Source organism: Ananas comosus, linkage group 24 (genome assembly GCF_001540865.1).
Source record: "Ananas comosus cultivar F153 linkage group 24, ASM154086v1, whole genome shotgun sequence".
Taxonomy (NCBI): Eukaryota; Viridiplantae; Streptophyta; class Magnoliopsida; order Poales; family Bromeliaceae; genus Ananas; species Ananas comosus.
In genome coordinates this window covers 908,634-922,621 of record NC_033644.1, presented here as the reverse complement: position 1 = coordinate 922,621, position 13,988 = coordinate 908,634, and the positions used below count along the sequence as shown (strand labels likewise).

At 35.7% G+C, this 13,988-nt stretch overlaps 1 protein-coding gene and 1 long non-coding RNA gene across 3 annotated transcripts; one reads left to right on the top strand and one right to left on the bottom strand.

The window, feature by feature from the left end:
* Positions 5,428-6,247, bottom strand: LOC109728567. Its single transcript, XR_002221015.1, has 2 exons — positions 6,126-6,247; positions 5,428-5,741 (listed from the first exon to the last, which is right to left on the bottom strand). It is a non-coding gene; the product is annotated as an uncharacterized LOC109728567 (long non-coding RNA).
* LOC109728566 (probable disease resistance protein At1g58602) lies at positions 5,694-12,313 on the top strand. 2 transcript variants are annotated; one of them, XM_020258988.1, is made up of 2 exons: positions 5,694-8,607; positions 12,069-12,313. In XM_020258988.1, the coding sequence occupies exon 1, from the start codon at positions 5,765-5,767 to the stop codon at positions 8,567-8,569; it is 2,805 nt and encodes a 934-aa protein (XP_020114577.1). In that variant the 5' UTR covers positions 5,694-5,764; the 3' UTR covers positions 8,570-8,607; positions 12,069-12,313. The 2 variants fall into 2 exon arrangements, with proteins under 2 accessions (XP_020114577.1, XP_020114578.1); XM_020258989.1 differs by having other exon boundaries at positions 12,058-12,075.

Here is a 13,988-nt window from a genome sequence, read left to right as displayed (position 1 = left end):
GAGGAGACTCAGGCAGGCAGCACTGCACGATACGCACTGCAGGACAAATCAGCAGTTTGTTTGGATGCCCAAAAGCCTGGCGCTGGAGAGTAGGGGTGGAAACGAGCCGAGCTCGAGCGAGCTTATGTCAGCTCAAATTCGGCTTGAAATTAATTTCGAACCTAAATCTAGGCTCAAGCTCGGCTTGAAATTAATTCGAGCCGAGCTCGAGCGAGTCTAATTTCGAGTCGAGCCGAGCTCGAGCTCTAAACGAGCCGATTGAAATTCTCGACATTATATAATCAATAGTTTAATTTTTATAGAACATTACCTACAATTTGATGCAACATGTCCAATAGTTCAAAATACAAAATAATTATAAGAAATGTGAGCTAGGGTGACTTCCTGACTAGATGAGGGTCTGAGAGAGAGAGAGAGAGAGAGAGGAAAAAAAGTAGGGATTTGGAAATTTGAATGTTATCATGTTTTAGGGTTATGTGCAACAGTGAAAGTCTGAAAGAGAGAGTGTGTTATGTAAATTTAGAGTTGGGCTCAATTGTACGATTGTACTTGTTGGGTTTATTTTATGGGCCAACAATAATGGCCCAAATTAAATTAAAGCCTATATATAATTAAAATGCATTATATTTATAAATATCATCCCCATGTTGCTATCACGTTTTTAGCCATTGGATCTACTTTTTGATTACAAATAGCCCTTGGATCAAACACTATTCCACCTACCACCACCTACCACCATCATCTCAACCTCACATCTCTCCATCCAAGGGCTAAAAACACACAAGTATCACTTGGGTGATACTTGTAAAAGTATTCTAGCCCTACTATATATATATATATATATATATATAGAGTCCAGCTGCTATACTTTTATGAGTATTGGCTCCTTTATACTCATAAGTTTTCGACCCTTAGATTTATTCCATTAATCATTTTTATCCATTAGATCATACTATTTAACCAACTACCCATTCAACCCTAGGGGACCACTATCATTCTAAATAGGGACCACCATCATCTTAACCACACATTCCATCAATCAACGGTTAAAAATTTATGAGTACAAGGGGGTCTATACTCATAAGAGTATAGTAACCCCAGCCTATATATATATATATATTCGAGCTTTTCGAGCTTTTCGAGCCTGATTCGAACGAGCCGAGTAATACTCAAGCTCGGCTTGAAATGAATTTCGAGCCTTTTATTTTGTTCAAGCTCGGCTCATTTAATTTCGAGTCGAGCTCGAGCGAGCCGAATATCGAGCCGAACACGAGTCGAACACGAGCCGGCTCGCTCGTTTGCCAGCCCTACTGGAGAGTGAGAAATTTATGAGTTTTACAAATTTGAGTCAGCTCTGCTTTCTATTAAGATTGAAAGATCGATTTTCATACAATTATAAGCAAGAGTTTGGTGTGCGACTTGGTACGTGTGTTTAAGTGGCGTGGACGAATTAACATATGACATGTGGTGCACCGAGAGCCGCTGAAGACGAGAAGCCTCTGGGCGGGAACGGATGAGAACGTGGGTGAGAAACGTGGAAGTAATTCCCGCGACTAATAAAGAGGCAACTGTAACGTTCTCCCCACGACACGAGTCGCCGGGTAATTGTAGGCCGACGCTGGAGTTTGTTTGGATGCCAAAAGCCTGGCGCCGGAGAGCGAGAAATTTATTAGTTTCACAAATTTGAGTTAGCTCTGCATCCTATTAAAATTGAAAGGTCGATTTTCATACAATTATAAGCAAGACTTTGTTGGCACAAGAAAAATAGTACTAGCTGATGCGCAGTTTGATAAGTGTGTTTAAGTGGTGTGGATAAATTAAAATATGACACGTGGTGCATCAAGAGTCGTTGAAGACGAGGAGCCCCTAGGCGGGAACGGATGAGAATGTGGGCGAGAAACATGGAAGTAATTTCGGCGACCAACAAAGAGGCGACTGTAACGTTCTCTCCACGACGTGAGTCGCCCGGTAACTGCAAGCTGACAGCAGTACTATAAATAATGCAAAGATATCTAAAATAAGAATCTTTCTCGCTTACGAATAAAAGACCATGCCATTTCCAGTATTTTTCTGTTTTTAGGAGTAGAATACTCTTGTAATTTTTCTTTTCCTGCACTTTAAGAGCTTTTCTAGTAGTAGTTAGCGATTAGGAGTAGTATAATCATTGTAAGTTTTCAATTCCTATCACAACCCACTCGGCTCTTTCAGACTAGTCTGCCCTAAACCTTTGTTCGGGTTATCGTATCGAAGAAGAATCCGGTTGAATCGATTCCTTCTCAACCGAATTGTTAGATCGTGGCGCACTTGAGGGTCAGTCCGAAAACCGATCCGCAACCAGAAAACTGATTTGACTCGATCAATGACTGACTTGGTCAACATCTCCACAAGTTCAGTTCGCTATCCTACGGAGTTCAAATGATCTCGCAACACCGACGATGACTTTATCGAAGCCACGAGTTCAACGTCCGAGATCCAGAAAACGAATCGGTCGTTATTCCATGGGCCACATGAAGTTTATACACCAGAGAGAAATTAGGGTTAATTGCATTATTAGTCCCTAAACTTTTATAGGCTCCTGTATCTCTCTCTCTCTCTCTCTCTCTCTCTCTAGGGGCTAGCTTGGTGACCAACACTGCAGTGTACCTGGGACTCTGGGGCTCTTTAATAAATGTGTTGAGCTACAATCCACTGTCCCTTATAAATGTTCTCTAGTCGCCACCCCACCCTACCCCACCTCTGAATCACACTATTCACTAGTCACTGCTTCAATAATAATAATAATAATAATAATATAATAAAAATTTAGCACTCCAAGAGGATAGAGAGAGAGAGAGAGAGAGGGAGAGAGAGAGTCCAAACCTCCTTTTGTTTTTATTCTCTAGAATAAGAAATAATATTTCTCTAGAATAAGGGGAAGGGAAAAAGAAAAAAAGAGAGTAAGATGATAGAAGCAGATCCATGTTTAACAAGAAAAGATGAGATTTGCAAATAAGCCCCAAGACAAGATGCCCTGGACTTAAAACTATGCCTTTGAAAGGCAGTAATTGGGAATTATGGTGCACTTCTCAAAAATAAAATAAAATATAGGTAAATTTAGTAAGAAATTGGTGATTAGATTTAGTGAATTTATCAATCAAGGTCCAAATCTGCTCAATTAAGAACATCATCAGAAAATCAGAAACCAAGTTGAAAAAAAATATGAAACTTATCTGAACTATTAACTATTTGATTCAACTACTTAATCTTTCAAAATTTTGAGTTTACTATCTAATCTTTCATTTTGTTTGATTTAAATCATTTAGTGGCCATTCTGATATAAATTTAAGCCTATCGTTTACCTTAATGAATTTATAGTTACATAAATTATATAAAATATACTAAATTAAATCCGTAAAGATGAACAGAATATTCAAATTTTGGTGTTAAAGAGTCAATGATTGACTCAAATCAGATAATTAAAAAGATAAATCAAAACGGTTGATAGTTGAGATAAGTTCTATACATTTTTATACTGAAAACCTATCTCAGAACATTCTAGAACAATTAGATATATATTTAATGATAGAAGAACTCACAATGCAGTAGAGTGTGGACCCTGTATTGGCCCAGCTTCTGCTGATCCGAAGCGCAGTTTTGGGCCGAAAGAAGTGTAAGGAACCCAAAAGCCAGCTTCTTACAGATAGTATGGGCTGATCTGCATACAAATTCAAATTTAGGCAAGAAATTTGTTTGGAAACCTCCTCAACTACAGACTTTTTTGAACTTTACCCCTTTACATTCTTTAGTTGACACCATCTTTAACTTCTACGACCCTGTTGGAATGTATGAACATGTTATTCAATTTACTTTTTTAATTTACTCAGGAAGCATAAAGTATTTGGTAGATATAACAGAATACAATATTAATAATAACTTATTCAAAATAAAGATTTAGAAAGCTTCTTTTTTTTTTCTTTTTTTTTTTTGCTTCTGAAAAATTGTGACTTCTATGATTTGATAGCACATCATATTTTATCTACGAGGTGATTTATCTTTTTTCGAATAAATAGCTTAATAATCGAATATAATGCTCACTCTGGACAGTTAATCACATAGATTTGCTAACACGTCAACGGTGACTTGAAGGCCGAATATAATATCTAATTTGGACAGTCAATCACAAAGATTTGCTAATAACCTAGTACATCAACAGTATAAAATGACTTGAAGATCGAATTACAGTTAATTATATAAATTTGCCAACAGAGCAATAATATAGAAAGACAAAAATGTGAGAGTAATATAGCAATACCAGATAAAATGTATTATTCTAGTCAAGTTAAATTTTGGTTTAGAACTTCAAAGAATGCATTATTCTAGTCAAGTTTAATTTTGGTTTCGTAACTTTTTAAGTTCAAATTTGTAGCTTCTACTTTAATCCTTACAAAAATTGTTAACAATTATGGGCTACCACTAATTCATTTGTGCATTTGTGTACCATGAATCTACCGGCCCTCTGTCAATCTATAATATTTTCAACCTAACAATCTAATTTTTAGATATAATTAACAGTAAAATTGAAACAAAAGATAAGAGAACAATGGTGGCATTGTGCATGAATGTAGAGTAATTTTTTCCCTCATAACACATAAGAATAATGACTAGAGTGAAACAATTCAAAGAGTATAAGATTTCAAATGTCATAATGAAACTTGATTTTAAAAAAATGAGGGATTAGTGATGCTATTTATCTTGTTATAAATTATTAATAGATAGTTACTTCTACCATAAATTGCACTACTAATTCTCCAAAGTTTAGTCAAATTTTAGTTCGATCCTCGAACTTTTAAGTTCGACACCTTTAAGACCCTAAACTTTGCTAATTTATTTCACTTCTATCCACACTCTGAACAAAATACTAATTTTTTGAGAGATAGGTAGCACGCTACCCGCTTCGTTTATTTCATTTAGAAATAAACTTAGCTGAAAATGTGAATCAACTAGGATTCGAACATGGGATCTTGGGTACCAACCACCAAGCCCTTTGCCACTTGCTCTAGCGACGGTCGGTTGGACAAAATACCATTGCCTACCCCTTGTTCATCAAGTATGCATATAAACAATGAATACATCAATCCTTGATCCATCTCATACTTTTGCCTTAGAATTCCAATATCTAGAGATAAAAAAAGACGAAAATTTGATATGTGGAGAATCAAATATGGAATGGAAGATCAAAGAGTGGTAGATACCTGATGCACCAATGTAAATGTGCACTAGAGGCAAATAACAATTTTTGCTCGAATAGCAAAAGCAGGTAAGAACTAGAGCTAAGTGCCTTCGAAAGTTCCAGAATGTAAAAAGATAAACTTAAAAATTTGAAGGGTGAAGATGAAGCAGGATAGCAACAAGGAATACGGAAGTCACCAAAAGTTTAGGACAAAGTGATGCAATTTAGCTGTCATTTTCATATAACATATCAAAATATTTCCATCAGGAATGGGTTCTGTTTACATTATAGCTATTATTAATGGTATTTGGTAAACAGATGAGATTGCATAAATCACACTCTATTGACTGTTGACTCTGAAGCTAGAGAGAATGACAAATAAAAGGTCCCTATCAATGTATTTATGTTGACAACTGCAGATTGGTTGAATCAAGGAGGAGAGAATGACCAGAGAAAGGCCCCCTGGCAATTAGAGACTACATCCTGTTTCACATAGTTTCAAGGCTCATTCCAGTGTGATCCCCAAACTCCGCTGCAAGAGAGAGAAAGAGAGAGATGTCAGAAGATGCTTTAGTTTCCTACATAGTGAACAAAATCGGTGACCTATTCACCCAAGAAATTTCTCAAATTTGGAAGGTGGCGGACGATGTTGAATCGCTGAAACAAGAACTGCAGGCACTGGAGATCTTCCTTAACAACATGGACTACAAGCAGAGGCGGGATGCAGCGACGAAGACTTGGTTGAGCTCCGTAAGAGACGTAGCATATGAAGCTGAGGACTTGATCGATACCTATTTGCTGGAGAAGAGGTACGCTCCCGCCACTAGGATATTTCATTCTTATTCGGTATATAAACAAATCGAAGAGTTGAAATCCAAGATCCATGAGATTGTCGAACGTAGAACTATATACGTACCTAAATTGCACGAGCAAAGAGGCGAAGGAAGCAGCAGTAGTGCAGCTGCAGATCAAGGTCATTTGCATCCATGGAGACGGTCATTTCCACACCTTGGTGATGATGTGGTTGTCGGTTTCGAACATGATGCTGATCTTCTAGTGGAGAGATTGCTTCACTCGGAGAGACGTCGACAGGTTGTAGCCATCACCGGGATGGGTGGTGCAGGCAAAACCACTCTTGCGGCCATGGTTTATAACTCAGTTTCCAAATTTCCCGTTAGCGGTCACACCCATTTTACCCAGCTTAAAGAAGTGGACTCGGTAAGTGAACTTCAAAACTACTTTGATGTTTGTGCTTGGGTGCCTGTTCATCAAGATCCTGACATTATGGACCTTTTGTTGATCATGATTGATCAACTAGGCTTAAGTGAATCTACGAACACTGCAAAATATGAATATAGTTATCAGAGGAGATGGAAGGTCCACAGCTTAAAGCAGAAGCTATATTGGTCTTTGAAGCAGAGGAGATACCTAATAGTGTTGGATGATATCTGGAGGAAAGAAGTATGGGATCAATTTAAACCAGCTCTTCCAAATTCAGGCAACGGAAGTAGAATAATAGTAACAACTCGATTCAAGGATGTTGCCATTTATCATGACCCAGGTTCTGAACCCTATGAAATGAGGCCCTTAAACGAGGATGATAGTTGGCTACTTTTCCTTACAAAAGTTTTTCCACAATTAACTTTGCACGACCAACCTATATGCCCAAGAGGACTCGAGGACTTGGGGCGCCAGCTCTCCTGCAAATGTGCTGGTTTGCCTCTTGCTTTGGTGGTACTGGGAGGTCTTGTTTCGACAAAACTGAAGCATCCATTGGTGTGGTCGAAATTACTTGATAATATGAACTGGGATTCGATAGATGATGGGAAGCAATGCTTAGAAATCCTTGCTTTGAGCTACTACGATTTGCCTTACCGCATGAAATTTTGTTTTCTTTACTTGGGAGCTTACCCACAGGGTTCTGACATCAGTGCCTCAAAATTAACGAAGTTGTGGATTGGAGATGATCTGATACCCAAAGAAGAAGGTATAACACTAGAGGGCACTGCAACCAACTACTTGGAGGAGTTGACACAAAGGTGCCTGGTTGAAATAGTGAAGCGAGGATCTGATATGAGTATTAAAAAGGTAAGAGTCCATGACCTCTTGGGTGAGCTAGCGAAGTCCGAAGCAAGAGAGAGTCGATTCCTTCAGGTAGCAAATCTAAATCCTATCGAGGCAGAGTCAAAGCCCAAGGAGATAGCTTCACGTCGTTTGGCGCTCCGACAGATCCCTGCGAGATTACCTCAAGTTCTGTGTGAAAAATCAAGAGCTCTTTTAGTTTTCCCTGCAAGCAGAATAAACCAAATCTTTACTAATAGTAAAGGATGGTTCCAAAAGTGGTTATCAAATTTCATCAACTTTTATCCATTCATTTATCAGCCTAAGACAAGCATGGAATTCCTCAGAGTGCTCGAACTAGAGGGACTAAAACCAGATAGCATTTATCATTTTCCTATAAAAGATATGACTAGATTGCGATACCTGGGATTGAGAAATAGCAATTTTGCGACGTTGCCATTTTTTGGAGGGATCCCTCCACATCTGCAAACTCTAGATATAAGAGGTACATTTATCACAGAGTTGCCATCTGAAGTTTGGACGCTTTCAGAGCTTCGCCACTTATACTTGAACTCAATGAGTTTACTGGACTCACAAGCGTTGAGAAACATGCAAACCCTTTCAGAAGCTGCTTCTGCTAAAAGTATCAGGATGTCTTGCATGTCACTGCATAATCTTCAAACCCTTAAAATCGATGCTGATCACGATACTCCAAAAACTACCGACAGCAAATTGGTTGGGTATCTTAAGTTGTTAAGTAGTCTGAACTCTCTAACATTAAGAACCAAGGAGATCCCTCAAGAGGTTTTTAAAGCAACATCAACTCATACAAAGCTATATAAGTTGAAGTTAGATGGAAATTTGCAGCCCGATGAACTCTGCGGTATCGAAAATTTCACACGTCACATCACCGAGCTCACTTTGTCTCGCTCAAACTTGAAAGGAGAACCAACAAAAACACTAGGGCAGCTAAAAAACCTCAGGATTCTCAAATTGACAGACAATGCTTGCCAATGTCGAGAGATTTCTTGTTCGCCAGGCAGCTTCCCTAATTTATCTTACCTTAAGCTGAGCAACCTATCTCATCTAGCATTGCTCAACATGGAGCGCGGATCCTTTCCAAATCTTATGTGCTTGTCTATCCATTGTTGCACCAATATGCATGTGGTTCCGAATGGTTTGAATCACATCACCACCTTACAAGTTCTAAAATGTGATAAGATGCCCTTTAGTTTCGTGGAGGAGATTAATGACTGGTGCAGGACGCATCCTATGAGAGTTATCTTCCAAGACCACTAGCCACCGCAAGATCTTTCTCCAATAGCCTAAACATATTGGTAATTTGTCTTCCTACCTTTATCCCCTTTCTCTTCTTCAGAAAGCTTCAGTTAAAAGCAACTTATAGGCTAAAATTAAACCAGCTATACATCATATGTCAGATCTTGCTTTCTTATTGTACTCTCATTGTATAAACTCAGTTGGGCATATATTGCATGAATCGTTGGGATCACCATATACTCATGCAGATTTTGGTTTAAGCTGAAGTGCTAATCCTAAATTCAGATCCAGCAATCTATATTCGAATACTGGTATAGCAGATAGACAACATATTGACATACAAATCATGTTATTTTGTGAAGTCATAATTTACTCTGTTTCTACATAATTCAACGAAATATAATGAATCTAATGATAAAATAGTCCATATGTGCTATATTCAGTGTGCATTCTTTCCTCTATTGAATTATATTTTTCATGATCTCGCATTGATCTACTATTGGTTGTGACATTTATGTTCAAATCTGACCCTAGTTGGATGAGTTTCGTCCCGTAGCTATTAATTTACTACAGTGGCGCACAAGATTTTGTACGTAAAAAGAATCTTAATTGTACCATTATCATCCAACTATATATTAATATCTATGAAACCAAATTGAAATCTCCAACAAGATTTACTTATTTACACTCATCGAGATCTGTTTCTTGGTACGAACCACAAGTGTGGAACAATTCACAAGTTCCATAAAAACTAATGCATACGAGAGAGATTTAAGTGGATTAACAAATAGAATTTTCAACCACAATTCACAAAATCACAAAATAATCTCCCTTCAAAACTAGAATTCACAAAATCACAAAATCAGAGACCAATTCCAAAACACTTTTTACCCCAAAAAAATTAAAAAAAAAAAGAAAAGAAAAAGGCAAGAACAATAACAGGAACCAATTACAAAACCAGAATATTATGAATTGCACAAAAAATGCACACAATCCCTGAATTTACAAGAACCACATACAAAAATCCGAAAAGAAAAAAAACGTGAAACTTCTTTGTTCCGATCACTCCATCAACAGAAATTAAAAAATAAAAAATAAAAAAAAAACCCTAAGAAAGGGATAGGAGATCACCTGCCTAGGGTTTTCGAGAGCTTCGAGTATCGGGAGATGTAGGCGACAGATATAGGCGAGAGATATCTCGGCCATTTTCGCAGAGACGAAGCGGAGCGAGAGAGAGAGAGAGAGAGAGAGAGAGAGAGAGAGGGGGAAATGGCGCGGTGCTTCAAAGAGCGGGAGAGTTGGGTTGTCGAAGAAGAGTAAATTGCACACTACTCCCCGGACTTTTAGAGATATGTTATTATAGTCCTCGAACTTTTTGGAACTCTTTAAATCTAATTCACAATTAGGCATGTTTGATTCGTACATTTTAGATTCGGAATGGGAATCGGTTTGATCAAATTCGACTAATTTTGTTTGGTTCACAGGAATCGGTTTGAGACTTTCATTCCAAATCGGAATGAGAATGATCCATTAGCCTACAAATTGATTCCGGTTTCTAAGCCCGGATTGAAATGTCAATTTCAAGCCCGCACTTACCTCTTCCTTAGGTCCAACCCAATATTTTTCTATTTTATCCATCCTTTTTCTTCTCTTCCCTTTTTTTTAAGTATTAAAAAAAAACGTGATACATTATTTTTATTATAATTTTATTCAAAAAATTAATGCTTTTTTTTTTGTAATTTCTTGCATACAAATTTTTAAAATAAATTAAATTTTTTTTTTGCATAGCTCTAACTTGAGNATTTCTTGCATACAAATTTTTAAAATAAATTAAATTTTTTTTTTGCATAGCTCTAACTTGAGAGTAGTATTAATTTTTATTTATATATAAATTTTAGATCGTTTTATAAAATTATATTTTAAAGCAAAATTAGTATTATGTTATTCTATTATTTTTACTTTGTATCAACCAAACGGTGAAATATGAATAATTCATTCCGATTTCCAATCCAGAAATGAACCAAACGTCTTAGGGAAGTGGGGCAATCCGATTACCATTCTAATTCATTTCCATTCCATTATCCATTCCAATTCCACTCTTGAACCAAACAAGCCCTTAGATTTAGTAAATTTATCGAGCAACATCAAAATATGTTCAATTGATAACATCACTAGAAAGTTCGAGATGCCGATAGATATAGATATCCGAACAAATTTACGCAAATACGATTTTGACTTAGGAGAAAAATATTATTATATTATTATAATTCATTTTTCTCTATGAATTTAAGAAATCCTCCTCTCTATTTCCATCTTGTTTATGCTTTAAAACCCATCCCACAACATTGTAGAATCATGAGATTTATATTTATATTAATTAAATTAATTAATGCTAGAAACTCACTGTGTAGAGGGCCTTTATTAGCTCACACCCTCTTAAAATTCTAAAGTCTTTTTCGAAGGCATAAGTTCTTGCCCAACATATCTTTTAGATTTACTCAAAAAACATAGTATTTGATAGATAAAAGATATCAATTTAAGTTATTCAATAATAACTTAATTCATATATATATATAGAGAGAGAGAGAGAGAGAGAGAGAGAGTTGAGCTGGAATGCTATCGATAGCAAACGAGCTCCGTTGCCACTCATTTGTCTTCGATGATTGAGTCTCCAAATCGATGATCGGCATCGTTAAAACATGATTTATACTACTTGAAGTATCTAGAAACATGCAAATTTTTAAATCTTTTCATCATCATTGGTCTGATGATCAAAGAGTTTCAAGATTTATAATTTTAATGGTCGATATGAGACGTTTCTTATTTAATGGTGTAAAGAAATCTAAATCAGTTGAACTTTGATTTAAAAAATTCTTTAAAATATTTAAAATAAGATCTATACTCTTGATTTTGATTACAAAACTCCTATCATTACTGTTTAAAGGATATTCATTTTCAGCCGTTCATTTTTGTATTCACTTAATGGAAAAGAGAACAATATCGAAAAGATATAAAATTTGATTTTTAGATGCTTCAAGTGGTATAAATTATGTTCGACAATGCCGATCGTCGATTTGGAGGCTCGATCATCGAAAACAAATGGATCACAACGGATCCGTTTGCTACCAATAATATTCCAGGTCAACTATATATATATATATATATATATAAAATCTGAGCCTCCATACATTTCTTTACTTTTAAATTTTTCTCTATGTATTCCCTGTGTTTTTATTGTTACCTATGTTTTTATTGCTGAATTACAACATGTTTCTCTTTATATGTGTGTGCGTGCACATGTGTACCTGCATGTCCTTTAGACTTTGGGCTGTTGTTTTCGATGCATGAACTGAATTATAAAATCGGTGCATGAGCTGAATTACAAAGCATCAAATTTTGGGACAGACCTCTTCTAACATTTTGCTTGCTGTTGTGTTATCCATTTTTCCTTGCTTCTATTTTTTGGGGCTGTGATGATATTAAAAAAAAGATAAATGAGGTTTGGATAGTTTTGTTGTAGGCAACCAACTCTTGGATGGTCTGGACTTCCTTTAAGAAGTTTTGGGTGGACGAATTTCTCGGCAACCAACCCTTGGTTTCCATTGTCCCTTCCTCGACCTATATCTTAAGGTTGATTGTAGGCTTTTAGTCCATGAGCCACAAATTTGTAAGCTCCTATCATATTAGCTGTTTTCCAACATAACGTCGAAGTATTCGCCAAATTTCCATTTCTCAGTCTATAATTATTTGACTCTCTCTGCAAGTGTAACTGGGACTAACATGATAAATGTGAAGGTTTTAGAAAATTATTTGACTGAAAGATGTCTGAAAATTCTTACGAAGTTTATTTTATATATGCCTTAGATACTTTTTTTTGTGTGGATGGTATCATTTACATAGAAGGAAAGGTTACTTGTGTTGAAAATTTGAATCTATAATTTTTAAATTCCCCTTTGTTCCTAAAAATATTTTATTGGTACTATTTCTTAAAGCCTTTTTAGCATCGCGTAACACGAAGTTTCAGAAATCACAATCTTAAGTTGTTAAAAAAAAAAAAAAAGATTGCTATCACATCTAATACTTAGTAGATTGCAAGAATTATTTAGTATTGAAAAGCAGCTACTTAATTTTCGTGTTGAAAATTTGAATCTATAATTTTTTAAATTCCCTTTTGTTCCTAAAAATATTTAATGGGTACTATTTCTTAAAGCCTTCTTAGTACTGCGTAGCACTAATTTTCAGAAATCACAATCTTAAGTTGTTAAAAAAAATAAAAATAAAAGCACAGGGTTGTTAAAGAAAACATTATTTTTATTAGCAGATCTCTAACTGTATACAAATATTTTTTGTAAGCGTTTTCTGTATGCATTCATACCAATTACGTGGCAAAATTACTGCGTCACATTAAATTCCAAATATCACAATTTTAAGGTTGTTCGAAGAAAGTAAATTCCAGAACTGTTAAGAAAAATGTTGTTTTTATTAGTCCACTTCTAAGTACATACAAACATTCTTTACAAGTGTTCTCTGTATGCATTCATGACAATCATGTAACAAATCGAGCAGGCTTTGGTGGAGATTGAGATCACATTTTTTCCTTCCCCATAGTCTTACTGTGGAGGCCATGCTCCAAGTAGACGCAAACATTCTTTATAATTGTTTTATGTATACGTTCATTCATGATGATTACACAATGAAGGCTCGCGCTTTGAATTGTTGTTGCAAAACGAAGGTAGTAAAATTATTTAGTTCTGAAAGATTTGACAGCAGTGGTAAAATTATTTAGTGTTGAAAAATAGCTACTCAGTTCACATGTTGGGAATTTGAACCTGTGAGTCTTACATTTCACTATTTTTTAAAAAAATTTGGTGATTCCACAATTATATTTCTGTTCTATCTTGTAATTTACGTACAATTTGTTTTGAAAAAAAAGAATTTAAAATTTCATTCAGTACATGTATATATATGAAGTTAATGATTTTAGAACCTCTCCTAATAATATATATCATAATATTATATGGAGTGAGGCTACTATGCTATCGGAAGCACGGAGCCTTTCGTGCTTCCAGCTCGTTTTTGATGTTGCGACTTTCGAATCGTCGATCGGCTCCGTTAAATTTGATGTAGAGTATTTGAAGTACCTAGAAAATAAATTTTATGATTTTACGATATCATTTACCTAGTAAACGAAGGGGCTTAAAATCAACGGCTGAAAATAAAAATCTTACAAAATGTGATAATATGACATTAAAATTTTAAATCAAAGATATTGATCTTGTTTATTATAGTATAAAGAATTTTCTATCAGAATTTCACGTGATTTGGATATTTCTACACCGTTAAACTTGCAAACAGCTCACTACGACCATTGAAATTTGTTGATTTTGAGCCCATTCGATCACTAGGCAAATGATATCGAAAAATAATAAAATTTATTTTT

What these genes read in the sequence shown, in the direction of transcription:
- LOC109728566 (XM_020258988.1), top strand. Translation starts at nt 5,765, where the DNA reads ATGTCAGAAGATGCTTTAGTTTCCTACATAGTGAACAAAATCGGTGAC.